General features: G+C 41.8%; 2 protein-coding genes across 5 annotated transcripts in view; both read right to left on the bottom strand.

The window, feature by feature from the left end:
- Window positions 1-6,213, bottom strand: part of LOC106585679 (ATP-dependent RNA helicase with zinc finger domain) — a 72,025-nt gene extending 65,812 nt beyond the window's left edge. For 3 of the 4 annotated variants that reach the window (XM_014172153.3, XM_082964804.1, XM_082964806.1), the window contains exons 1-2: window positions 5,993-6,213; window positions 348-587 (exon numbers count right to left, since the gene is read on the bottom strand). In XM_014172153.3, the coding sequence (XP_014027628.3) occupies window positions 348-569 (222 nt within the window). In that variant the 5' untranslated portion in view covers window positions 570-587; window positions 5,993-6,213. The other variant, XM_014172162.3, reaches the window with a different exon arrangement.
- Window positions 6,214-6,800: 587 nt separating this feature from the next.
- On the bottom strand, window positions 6,801-13,212 carry LOC106585705 (26S proteasome non-ATPase regulatory subunit 12). The gene is made up of 11 exons (XM_014172226.3): window positions 12,992-13,212; window positions 12,261-12,320; window positions 11,993-12,121; window positions 11,526-11,633; window positions 11,241-11,345; window positions 10,339-10,488; window positions 9,815-9,949; window positions 9,460-9,572; window positions 8,820-8,994; window positions 8,501-8,578; window positions 6,801-7,448 (listed from the first exon to the last, which is right to left on the bottom strand). Exons 1-11 carry the CDS (start codon window positions 13,115-13,117, stop codon window positions 7,239-7,241), a joined length of 1,389 nt encoding a protein of 462 aa, XP_014027701.1. The 5' UTR covers window positions 13,118-13,212; the 3' UTR covers window positions 6,801-7,238.
- Between the last annotated feature and the right edge of the window lie 427 nt (window positions 13,213-13,639).

Below are 13,639 nucleotides of genomic sequence, written 5' to 3'. Positions count from 1 at the left end.
CTTAGATAAGTGCTCAGAACTGATATCTTTGCTACTCAGAGCGGAGTCACTCGCAATATAATTATAGTACTTAAGTAGTCTCTATAATCGTGAGGCTTAAGTAGTGGGGTATACTTTTAGTGCTAGAAGGAGATAACAGTGCAGTTAGCGGCAGAGAAATGAAAGGAGGTGGGACCTTGGTTCGTTTTATCTGGTTCTCAGAAAACAAATCCAAGTCAAGATGGGCTTATGACACTTTACTTGAACACACTTAAATTCAAACCCATTTGTGGGCCATATGCCCACTGAGGGAGTGGGTACGGGTGTGGGCCCAAAGGTGTGCATCCCGGATCAGTCTGACGTCTCACCAGCTGTAGCAGGGCGGCTATCCTGTAGAGCAGGGCGCGGCTGCGGAGGGGGGTAACCGTGTCGTTGGGGGGGTTGGATGCGGGGGTACCAGGGCTGGGAAGGGCCGGGGGGCCGAGGGCCAGCAGCGCATCTGTGCAGTGGCTCACCGCCACCTCGTACTCCCGCCTGGCTAACGATCCGCTGGCTTCTTCACATGACTTCTCCGCTCTCCTGTCCGCCATGACTCAGGGACAGAATGTCTGGAGAGAGAGAGAGAGAAAAGGGGCATTTAAGTTGCACCTAGACACCGATCGTGGGTCAGTTTAGGATTTTCCCCACTAATGGTAAAGGTAAGGATTGGGGGAGAGGAAGATGATTCTAGACCTGTACCGAGTGGAAACTTCACCCCGGAGTGAGAGACAGGGGGAGATGGGGGGGGGGGGGGGGCAATGCTATTTCTGTGATGGGGTACTTGGGGTAGTGGGCTGGTAGGTCTATTTGTAGACACTTGCTTTGACGAGTTGAAATATCTTGGAATCCATCTGTGTTGGTACATAGACCTATATTCTCCTCCCAGCTAAAAATAAGTAGTCACGTGTGGCACTACAAACCTAAGTTAGTCCTACTGGCTCCTAAGCTGTGTGTACACTAGGCTTGGGCGGTATACCTTATTTGGAAATAGCCATGGGATGTTTTTTTCCAATACTGTTTAAACTATTTCTTAGATTTTTTTTTTTTTTATACATTTGAATATTTGCAGCTACTTTTTAAGTAAATACCTACAGTCAACTTGTGCAATACATTAGGTGATAAACATCACACTAAATTTCACCTGTCACAATTTTTCATTATGAAGCTTACTGGTGGTCCCCAGTCACATGGTGTTTGTTTACAAGCACACAACATGAGACCAGAGCCTTGTAAATTAAGCTGTAGGGCAGCAATGCGCTCATTGGCAATCTCTATGGGATTTTACATGTACTTGTTTGAATTGCTAACCTTCGGATTACAGAGGCTCAGTTGGGTTTGAACATTTGTGTTCAGTGCGAATATTACAGAATATCCCGGGATGGCTCAAGGTCGGTATGAAGGTATGACAATCTTACGCTGTCCCAGAAAGTTTGAGATCAGAGACAAAATTCCCATGTCGTTGCGTACTTGGGGCGTGCGGTCGTCACTGACGCTCGTTTAATGAGCAGGTCAGAGATGCAATTTGAGGACTACCGATCCTGTCTTTGAGCAGTCCCATACGTCCCAATATTCTCAAACATGTTTGACAAAATCTGCAATGCTCTTGGAATGTGAGATGTGCAACGCCAAATGTAAAGAACGGCGAATAGTAATAGCCAATGAGAACTCGCCTGAGAAGTAGCCAGTGAGAGAGATGATGACGTTGTTTTGCATCAACCAGAATGTGTAGACTCTCAAAGCAGGAGAGATGACTACTAGTATGCATTTGTACTTGTCTTTAACCAAAGCTTCAAATCATTACAGTTCTGAAGTTCACAATCAATGATATTCAATGATATTCAATTCAAAAATGTTGGCTAGATAGATTTCAACTCTGTATGGCAAGGGCGAATGTCTGACTGAAAACGTCTGAGGCTGCTTTGAGCCACAGCTTGTTCTAGCTAAGTTTACAAATCTAAATCACATCACATCGTTTCCCGCAAAACGGCGTGGTATCGAGAATCCTCACGACCAACTGAAGAATCTTGTACAGTGTGGCTCGTCTGTGCTGTGCCACATTGTTTAGTGTGCGCACCATTATGTTGGCAAGACAAAAACATCTACAGGAAAGATGGTTGTTTAACGTGAGGCTCAGCGATGTTAGGATTTTGAAAGTGTCGGGTTTAGGGTACACCCGGCATTGCATAGGTGGTGTGCAATACTTACAATGCCACAGAATTCTAGGCTATGTATTCATTTCATAGGGGCAACAATTTTCTAAGTGATTAAAAGTTTAGGGTTTTCAAATATAGTAGTCAAATGTTTTAACTGTTCCACAGCTAGCACACCAGATTCAACTTGTCAACTAATCATCAAGGTGAATCAGGGGAGCTGGTTCAAGCCTACAACAAAATTGTGACTTGTCTGGGGGTCCACGAGAAGAGGTTTGAAAACCAGTGTACTAGCCTAAAAAGCAACTGATTTATTTTTATTTTACCTTTATTTAACTAGGCAAGTAAGTTAAGAACAAATTCTTATTTACAATGACGGCCTCCCCTGGCCAAACCCTAACCCGGACGATGCTGGGCCAATTGTGCGCCGCCCTATTTGACTCCCAATCACCGCCGGTTGTGATACAGCCTGGAATATGGTCAGAGAAAAAGTGCTATGTGGGGTTCCCTGAAACAAGAACCACATCCTTTTTTGATGTCATAACAAATGTGCTGAGAGGCCAAGCAGTATTTCCACTGTGGTAGTAGGTCTATTTACAGGCTTAGTTGTTTACCAAGGCATTTCAATACATTTGACTCAATAATAAAAGCTCAAGTCAAATGACAAGCTTGTTTTAGGCATAGTAACATATAGGCGCCAAAAAGGCCCCATGGCCAATGCCACTCGAGTCAACTGGAGTTATCCATTGGCGGCGTTGAACCACAATTGAACGGTTAGCAAAGAAAGGACCCATCAACGGCACTTAATCAATAGAACAAATGCGTGCAGCTGCGGCATTGGGTACTAATGTATGCTGTCTACAGGTGACACGAGTATTTCTGCACCTAATAAGCCTAGGCTATATGCACACAGGCAACAGGGGCATTGAGTGGACTACACTTGCCGTGCAAAAATGTACCCTAAATCAATTAGAAATAGCCTGTGTGTATCGCCTGTTCACCGGTTACACTTGAGTATTTCTGAACCTAATAGGCCTATATGCACAACTACAGGCAATAGGGCAGTCGAGTTCACTACTGGACACTTGCGGCTGTTAACACTTGTGGTGGCGTCTGTCCTCTGCAGAGAGTGTGGTGTCCTCTAGCGTTAATCACAGCACAGAGCTGAGCCTGGCCATGGCGTCCAGGGATTCAAGGGATACAGTGTCTCGAATAGAAACACACGCTACCCTCCCGCAACAGAGTGCAATGACAAATAGCTGGAGGGGAGAAGGGGGCGACTAGCTGATGGGCAACAATCTGTTTTTATGCACTTTTCTAAATTTGACCTTTATTTAATTAGGCAAGTAAGTTAAGAACACATTCTTATTTACAATGACGGCCTACCCCGGTCAAACCCGGACGACGCTGGGCCAATTGTACACCGCCCTACGGGACTCCCAATCACGGCCGGATGTGACACAGCCTGGATTGTAACCAGTGACTGTAGTTACAGCCAGACATTGAGAGGTACACGGAGGCCTAAATTTAAAACCTGACATGCAGTGTCTGTGGTGAGTGGTCGTCCCTGTTTGAGATAGCCTCTGCTTTGACTAAAAACAGAAAAGGCCTCCGGTCCCAAGGAGCAACTTATAACAAACGCTCCATTTCTCCTTATCAGGGTTTGATATGGTTCTTTCATAGTGAAGAAACACACTACGCCACAGCAGTTATATCTAAGGACAGTAGCCTATTGCACACCACCCCTACTTTAGCAGAAGTGGGGCATGTCTTTGTTTATGACCATCACTGACTGAGCCAGCTCTCAGTGTAGGGTGTCCAATTAAAAACGAATATTTTGACCCATCGGTAAAATAATATGTTAATTGGGTTTATAGTACAAACCTCCTGTCTCTATCATAATTCGTTCAAATGTTATTGGAGTTAACCCTTGTATCCTAGGGTGACTAAATCAATGGAGGCCAGAAGAAAAGTGGTGAAAACAAAATTGCATTGTGTCAGCTAGGCTGGATGCTGTGCGAGAATTAAGGCAAACTGACAGACAGGCTCACTGTTTAACTCGTCATCTTTCTTCTCAAATCCGGAGGAAATGAAACGAGAGGCAAGATAGATATCGAATTTGAGACATGACATGTAGCATTTTCCAAATTCTTGGATATAATGTTAATGATATGTTAGAGACAGACCAACTGAACAATTCTGAACTTGAAGAATCAGATGTGTCTTGGTATAAAATAAGGAAGCACATTTTCACCCACTTTGCCCAAAGTGGGTGGACACCCCCACTCAGTGTCTAATGTAGAGTTTCCACAAAGTGAATCACACATGTTTCAATTCCCTCACGATGACCAAGATGAGTGTTTAAACTAGGTTACTTAGGCTATATTTTAGTCATGCCATAGTCCTAGCCTAAACCAACACCATTCCTCAGAATGTGTGTAACATGATCTTTTAAGGAATACCTCAGATAAGGACAAGGTTCAGAGGCAGGTTACCAGAGTATTCAAAGCATTTTGGGAAATGCTACAACTACTGTTGGAATGCAAATACATATTTGTTGACCCAAATATGGGCCAACAGTTTTTGTTTGGCATCTTAAGTCTATTAGCTTGAACTTTTTTACTATTATGGACTGGTCAATAGACAAGAAATTGAGACAACCAAGGACATAACATGAGCATGCTATGGCAGTTTGTAAGAGCAAAATGACAACCATGTGGCTTGCAAGTAACGGCCAGAAGAGTCATTCATTATATTTTACTGTCAAATGAAACGCATCATTTCAAATAAACAAAGATGAATGAAGGGGCGACATTTTTAGGCTGTTAGCTAGCTAGTTACTACATCGCTATGGTTTAGCTAGTGCTTACCTAATGGCAAGTTTGATCAAAACACAATGCCCTATTCGGCATGATCGCTCCAAAAAAAAGGCACTCCTATAGACTAACACAAATATAAAAACAGTCTATTTCGAGATTCCGGGACAGTTAATAATAGATGTACGATGTCTGTTGGCAAACCACTAACGTTAACTAGTAACTTGTCCATCGTCGGTATTAGCTAAAACAACACGGTAGAAGCACCGCTAACTGTGGCTGGCTTCGAGTTCGCTCGCATGTTTGGTGGGACCACAGTGCAATAGTCGTGTGGCGTGATCTAGCTAGTTAGCTCACATTAGCTTGTATCAAGGCATTCAGCTATCTATTGTGACATATTGGTGTGCAACATGATTAAATATAGGAGGAATTTGAACCATGAAAATGTATTGCTTCTAACTTTAAAAACAAAGAAATTAGATTAGCAAATAATTTTGCTAGCTAGGAGGGCTAGCAATAATTTTGTGATAAGACTGACTGAGCGATAGTAGCCAATACCATTGCATTGGCACATAATTTATAACAATATTACGAGAAAAAACATAAAACAGTTCCATAATAATTGTCGTTGAATACATCATGAGCACATAGTGAGAAAATGGTGCTGTCGACAGCAGTTTGCACGTCAGCCAAAAGAGGGCCCTTCGCTTTGGTTTTGGCACCAAACTAGCTTGCTAACGTTAGCCATCTGGCTAGCATGCTTCCCAAAACGTATGCAGAATGGATACACAACTACCGTTTCCGAGCTATCGTTAGCGATATTGCCCGGGCCTGTAATTTTGGCTCGGTTTTTAGACGTATAGGAGTGACATGACATTATATTGTGGTCTCGGCATCAATTGTATACCTTCATTACTCTCAGAATGTGTTACAGACGGGAGTCAAGTCGGTGTCCTTGCCACTGAAAAAGACAACTGAAAGGACTGAAAATAGGAAGTCTACACTTACCTAGCTTTACTTTCTACGCCATCTTGGATCCACTTGTCAGCCCATCGCAAAGGATAGTGGGATATAGCTCATCTGAAGGTTGAGGGGATTTGGGTCTTTTTGGTGTAGGTTGGGGTTTGACCATTGTGAACTTCTAACCAAGTCATATACCAGTCTTTATAGCAAGTCATTATACCAGTTTTCATATATTTCCCTAGATAATTGCATAAACCAGTTTCCACCTAGCTGAGCACTGTAAATTATATAACAGTATTGCATCAATAAAACATTCTGTGTTGTATTTTGTCCACCTCATATAGGCTACTATCTGAACAATTTTCAGAGATATTTTGATGTATAGATTATTTGGATAATTAAAACAATAATGTCATGTTTAATCATACATAACTACATTTGAATTTTATTTCTACATAATATCCCATTGTCTTTGCTTTTATAACTGCTCTATTTCTATTTTCATATGGATATAACTACACAGTAAGGTAGAAATTGTCAATATAATGCATAAGCTCACCAAATAACTTTTGATTTAGTGTCAGCTGTGCATGCTGTAACATTTACATTCAGCACCATATAACTACAGAGGATCCAGAACCTTTCAAACCAACAACAAAAAGCTGCATCTGTCAGGTTTGCCTTTCACAGCTTTTAAAACAAGTACTCTTAACTTAATCTGACAACAGTTAAATACAACTCTGTAATAATCACATTTTCTGTTACAATACTCAACAAAATAATATCCATTAAGCCAGGTGAGAATAGTTTGTTTACATTGCGAAGTAGACATTAAAAAAAAGACGTCAAGAACTCACAGCAAATGTTTTAATACAGCAAGTCGCACCCAAATGCTCTAACACTAAATCCCTAATAACAGTTACATGAAAAAGAGAGTTGGAACAGGAGAGAAAACATTTACAGTGTATGCCCCTCTGTGGTCTAGGTTCTAGAACAAAGTACATGCCCAAATTGTGGTAGATAAATTGGGAGACCACTCTAAACAGTGTAATTCGTATTACATCAGTGGGACGAGAGATAGTAACATATGGCCATAAGACTTGTTTATTGTAAATGCTTCAACTTTGCTGACCGTAACAAACAAAAAGGGAACTAGGTGCGATGTGGTATTTGTTATTCCAAAAAATGTGGGCAGTTGACATTGGAATAACAGTTCATTCATCAATGTAAATTCAGAAAAACTCAATGAAGTAAAGAAGAAGAAAAAATAAAACAATGCACTCGGTCCTCATCACTGCAGGTTGTGTATCATCTCCTCCTTGGCGATGAGATGTGTGGTTTTGTTGACCAGGGACATGAGGGAGTTCAGTTTGTGGGACCAGTCGTTGAGCAGGTCGTTGGGGTCCTTCGGCCTCTGGAAGTTGATGATCCCGGCTAGCCTGTCCACCTTGGCGTAGATGGTCTTGTTCACCACCAGGTTGGAGAGGAACTCCTCAGACTCCTGCAAGAGATATTAGAGATGTTAGAATCGGTGTCTTCAAAGACCATCAATAACAAAATCACACATTTCATTTAGGATACTATAGTACTTCTATAGATAACTCCCCAAAAAATATGTTTTTCACACTCCAATATCAAGTGGAGAATATGGATTGAGCACAACTGTAGACCACTCAGCGAAAATTAAGTTGCAATGAGCGAGATGCAAGACCTCGGTCTCACACAGTAACTGTGTATGGATTCTCTTTACACCGTTACAGCATGGTAGCAATGGGACCGAAACAGTGGAGAAGTTTAGCCGTGCACTTAAAATGCTTCATTATTGCGGAAATTGGCCCACTATGCTGTTGACTTTGTACATTACATCATATCTCTAAGTCTACCTTTGATTTGACCTTTAAAGGTATATAAATCTCTAGTATTTTATTAGGATCCCCATAAGCTACTGCTAAAGCAGCAGCTACTCTTCCTGGGGTCCAGACAACAGAGAAAACATAACATAATACATAACATTAGTAGACATGTACAGCACAGGGACAGAACTACATATATTTAAAATAAGAATATACGCTTTCATACATTCCTTTGCTCTACTGTTACAATTGCTTTGTCTCAGCCGGTTCTGACTTCCTAATCTCACAGCACCTGTTGTTCTGTAAACACCAGAGGTAATCTCACAACATCAGGAACCATCCGTGTCCTTGGTTATTGCCTAAACATTTCGTTGGACGGTGTATCCCGTACATACGACTAACAAAACTTGACGTCAATACTACGCATAATCATGTGATTCATAGATGCTATTAAATGCAAGTGCAACACACGAAAACAGAAATGCAACAATCATGTGAAGTTTCACCGAAGTCGTTAACTCCTGTTCAGTTCCCCTGGCGTGAACAGTGCCACATCATACGGAGCTGCACCTAAGTTTCAACCTTATTCTGGAGGGGAAACTATCCTTTAAGGCTGCATTCATTAGGGTTGAGGACCAGTAAGAATTCCATCCCCTGACAAAAATGTAACAGATGTAAAGAGTAGATTGCTGGTGCTTACGTCTATGGAGAGGTCCAGGAGGCCAGCCATCCTCTTCATTGTGATCCTTGTGTAATATTTGGCCATAATTCTTATATTCTAAAGGAGAGATTAAGAAAAACACAAAGATAAGCAACGGTGCAACATAACATAGCTGGAATCAAAAATATAAATTATGTGAAAGTATTCTAGATGGGAAAGGGACGTTTCCAGGTCATTTTTCAGCAACCATGTTCCAACGAGACAGCATTGTGATCCCACCACAGACTCTTTGCTAAAACAAACTATCCCACTAAAGTAATTGTGATATTCCATGAAAGCAGTTCCATAAACTACTTACGTGCTCCACCACTCTATTCTTGAGGTCCTTCCACCGCTTTTCGCCCTCCTCTGAGCAGTTGAAAACGTCGGTGGCCGGGCTGTCGGGGGAGCCCTCCCTCAGCTCCTTCCCATAATCCTCCACCAGGGAGGCCCAACGCATCAGCTCCATGGTGGTGAACTGCTTCAGGAGGTCCCTGGAGGGAGAGGTAAGAGGGAAACCATGATGAGACGAACCACAGCACGGCAATAGCACCACCCCACAATGACATGTAGTTGAGGCACCAGAGGTTAGCCCAGGTTTCACCGTACCACAAAGATCCAGCATATGCAGTTGGTAGCTTAGCTAGGTTTCCCCACTGGGAATTGGCTCAGTTATATGGTACCTTGGTGAATATATAGTTAATTACTGTGTTACAGAATTGGATGATGTGCTAGGGTGATGAGGAATATTGTGAAACAGTATTGAATGCTAAGATTATTACGAATGAATCATCTCGAGGTTACATTCTTCCGATGAGGAATATTTGGGCATTGCTGATGAGAAATAATGTGTTATACCATTGAAGATTTTAAGGAATGAACCATCGAAGCTAGATTACATTCTGGTATTTGAGGGGAGAAATGAAAGCACCGGAATATAATGCGATTGAATGTCTTACTTGTATTTGGGTATTTCTTCCAATTTCTTGTCTTCGTTGATTCTGTGCACCAGGTCTGACTGCTCGTTGTCGTAGGGAGCCAGTATCACGTACAGAACAACACTTTTCAGGGCCTGGAACAGGAAAGAACATTAGCGTTGTTTTGTTATGTATTTTAAAGGTGCAATCTGTAACATCTTAGTCCCCTGTGAAGGCAGACCCAATGTTAGTTCCATTTACACAAATCAGTGTGCAATACACTAGCTAAAACCCTCTCCAACTAAGTCCTGCTGCAAGAGCAATATTTTTTTCTGAAACAAAAAAGGTACAGCTGAAGCCTAAAAAACAAAAACAGTCTTCTGAGACCAGTGCTCACCTGTTGCCATTTGGAGCTATCCTCCAGAATGCAGGGGGTATCGTAGATGGCACGGTAGTGTTTGCAGATGGACAAGTAGGATCCCTCGTGCTGGTCTACTTGGATCATCAGATTGTAATACTTCAGCTTAGACTCCTAAGGAAAAATAATGACGTAAATGGTTAATAATATTGCAGCTTGGTTCTTAACTGCTATGTTTCTTCATCAGGAGCAGCGTGGACAGCCAAAACAAAAAGTCATTTTTTCCAAACAGCCGAATAAATATTGTTTTCTGTCAAACTGTTCCGAAATAGGAAACGAAAGTCAACGTTTTGATTGGAACATTGAATGTTTAGGTAGTTCCTCCTCCACCCCAATAGACAAAAACACAAATGGCACCCTATGCCCTACATAGCATACCCAGACCCCTATGGGCCCTGGTCAAAAGCAGTGCACTTTATAGAGAACAGGGTGCCATTTGGGAGGGAGGCCATATCATAACACCCAGCCTGAATAAACTCTTTGGCTTTCCTCTTTTCTCTCACCTCAGTGCCATCCTCTGTAAAGAACTTGGTATTGATCTTCTTGCTAATGATCTGGGTGCGGATGTAGTCCTTGACGGCGATGCACAGCCTCATTTGCTCCAGGATGAACTCCACCTTCTCTTTCTTCTCCATGGAGCCGTATGTCTCCACCTGTAGGGTGAAAGAGTGCATGTTGTCAGAGCCCTGGGTCATGTTCATTAGGGCACATTGTAGCAAAACGTTTCTCATTTCGGCAAGTTCAGTTAATACCACTCCCATTTCGCGCCTGCTGAACACGGCCCAGCTGTGCAACATCCCAGCCTGGACCGGGAGAAGAATGGTTTGTGAACAACTGTTGTAGTGGTCCTGCCCTCAATAAGGACTGATGGAGGGCATAACACTTCACAGATACAAGATTTTATTTAGATTATTTATGGTGTCTCAGCCAACTTTCACTGAAATTATGAAAAGGGAAATTTCGCAGTTTTCAACTTCATATTCATCATCTCCAGCACCACCCCAACATATGTGAAAATGGCGAGTTTCTATGTTTTGTAGTAAAAAAAAGATGGAAGTAAAGTGTTTCCAATGACAATGCCTACTCATAATTGGTTAAAAATCACACGATGCACACCAATGATGTCATTGGACACACTTTTCTTCCACAAAGAAACTCGCCATTTTCACATATGTTGATGTTGGGGTGGTGCTGGAGATGATGAATATGAAGTAAAAAAATTTTTAAATGTCCTTTTATTTGATGTCAAGGGGATTTGGCCGCCAGTTTGAGTTCTGCACTTGTGTCTGAAGATTCAGTCCAGTAAGTCAAATAGCTTCATGCAACATGGATGGTTGAAACCTCTTACCTCCAGTCTATAAGAAATTGGGAAAACTGCCAAGGAATGCCAGCGAAAGCCCCTTACCTGCAGCTCTTGGAGGATTTCTGCGGCCTCTTTGACCTCACCATGCTGCTCCTTGATGTTTGCCAATGTTTTGGTCAGCCTGGCCCGCTCAATCTCCACATAGATCTGAGTGAGGGAAACAAAGCCGTTAGCGCATTTGAATTGCATGGAGACATGACTTGGACCCACAAAAGTAAAATATTTGTTTTATGCCATCTGAATATACATGATTGGTGATATCATCTTAATGTCATTTTAGGATGATCCAAGTAAGGATAATCAGAGAAAGTTCATGACACCACGTACCTTGCCAGCGGTCACTGTGCGAAGTGTGTCAATGAGTCTCAGCTTAACGGTCAGGTCGGTCACGGTATCTACATACTTGTAACATTCTTGCACCATCTTAGCAACAGCCTGAGAAGAGAGAAACAAAGCAAAAGAGAAGGTTATATATCGAAAGAGCTAACATCAGGCAACACTTTACTTTGTCTTGGAACACATAAAAGGACACAAAGAAAACATTGTTTTGATGGCAAAGCACCGTAACCTACTGGTGCATACCTGGGGTGTACTCACAACAAACCAAATGTTGGCAAACAGAACAAAAACGAGGACGGACGTACATTAAATTTGTACAACAGAAATGTTTGTTGCGTTGCAAGCAGTTCTGTTGCAAAACGTTTTGGCAACTGCTTGCACTAATTAATACGCCCCTGCCTCAAAAGTTTTACCTTCTCTTAGTATCCCTTCAAAGAAGGAGCCCCAACTCTCACCCCTTTGAGCTGACTCCTCCTTTTAGAGAGCAGCATGATGTTTTCATTTAGGGCGTCCATGTCCTTCGCTTCATAGCACATCTGCACAACGGCCACCAGGATTCTGGAGGTTGACACCATGTCAGAAGCCTGTGCAGATGGATAAAAAGAGGACAATGTTACTCAAAGATAGCTATGTGATTAGTCAGAGGAGTATGATCATTTATATTGTTAAATCTCAATGGAGTATGATGTTTAATTAGAAATAAATTCATGAATTCACACTCACAGTCCTTGTTTGCTTCTCCAGCGACAAGAGGCTTTCAACGGCCTCCTGCAGCCTACCTTCCTAGAAAAGCAGAGCAGATAAATCTTACAGTCAGGACAAATGACAGACAATTCTTACAAAGATCAATTTAAAATGACCACACATGATCAAATTATGAGATGGCTGACCAAAAATACTAATAAAAACTGTATCATCCATAAAGTCATTGCTGATCAGAGTCTGATTCGGGAAAGCCAAAGATGTCAACAAATTTCTGTCAGCTTTGACACATGATTAAAACTGAAAAACTTCACTAGCAAGCTATAACGTTTGTATATTTCTAACTCAAAGTAGAGGGGTCTTCGAAAAACAATAACTGTGGTACCTACGTTAGTAGCTGGTTGATAAATTAGTATAAAACCCAACTGAAACGACCAACCAGCTAGTAAGCATAACACCAAGAGCGAAGATACTGTACTAGTATAGTCTGTGGGTAACGTTAGCTAGAGAAGCTACCTGACGAAAACAATTACCGTAGCTAACGTTACCTAGCTAACTAATCGAGATGTATAACTTACCATACAAGTAAATCGACTCAATATTTGTGATACTTTGTTGCAACACAGTTGCAATGTTGCCTATTAGTACAAACAGCACTTTATTTGCTAACAAGTTAGCTAGCTATCTATTCTGTTAACATTCGTGATGCACCATGACTCAGCCAGCGCTGGCCTCATTCATACTCAACTTACTTTTGCCATTTCAGCACACTCCGGTAGACGTGTATCTACAGTTGAACTGTAGTCAATCTCCATCTTCACAAGCTTGCCATCTGATCTTTCTGATCGCTCCACCTCTGCAGACATGTTTTCCGACATCGTAAGCTGAATACTAAGGCGAATTTACAAGTGAAATGTCTGCTGAGTGCTGCTAGCCCGCTGCTGTTGTGTCAAAACTACAGGAAGTGAAGGAAAACCGGCCAATCACAATGAACTGCAAAGGCCACCTAGGCTGCCAGAAGGACCCAGAGAAGGACCATCAAAAATAATTGTTATTTGTGTCAGGCGTTTTGAGAGTCAAGCCTTACTTATTCACACAGCATCCCCCTCTCTCAACTTAACCTTTCCAGCTGTCCTCACTGATATTCTTTAATATTTTTTTTCCATTAATAGGTTGTTGATGGGGGGAAACTGTGCTCAGGGTGAAACGTTATAATTTACCAGAATTATTTTCTAGGTTATTCTGGTATCTTTTTTTTAAGCATTAAAATAGTGGGCCAATAACAAAAAGACCCCTGTCTCTGTGAAGGAGGCATTTTAAGTAAAGTGAATGTAAACCCAAATACGTTACAAATGATCTAATTGACGATGATGATGATGATGATGTAGTCTCGAGGCCTT

This window comes from Salmo salar, chromosome 02, assembly GCF_965601325.2.
Source record: "Salmo salar chromosome 02, fSalSal1, whole genome shotgun sequence".
Lineage (NCBI taxonomy): Eukaryota > Metazoa > Chordata > Actinopteri > Salmoniformes > Salmonidae > Salmo > Salmo salar.
The sequence above is the reverse complement of the archived record's forward strand: the minus strand, read 5'-3'. Positions and strand labels throughout refer to the sequence as shown.

Excerpts from the sequence above, each read along its gene's own strand:
- LOC106585705 (XM_014172226.3), bottom strand. The coding sequence starts at position 13,117 with ATGTCGGAAAACATGTCTGCAGAGGTGGAGCGATCAGAAAGATCAGAT. Across the intron at positions 12,122-12,260 it reads TGGAGAAGCAAACAAGGACT|GCTTCTGACATGGTGTCAAC; the intron begins GTGAGTGTGAAT and ends CCATCTGCACAG. Across the intron at positions 10,489-11,240 it reads AAATCCTCCAAGAGCTGCAG|GTGGAGACATACGGCTCCAT; the intron begins GTAAGGGGCTTT and ends TTCACCCTACAG.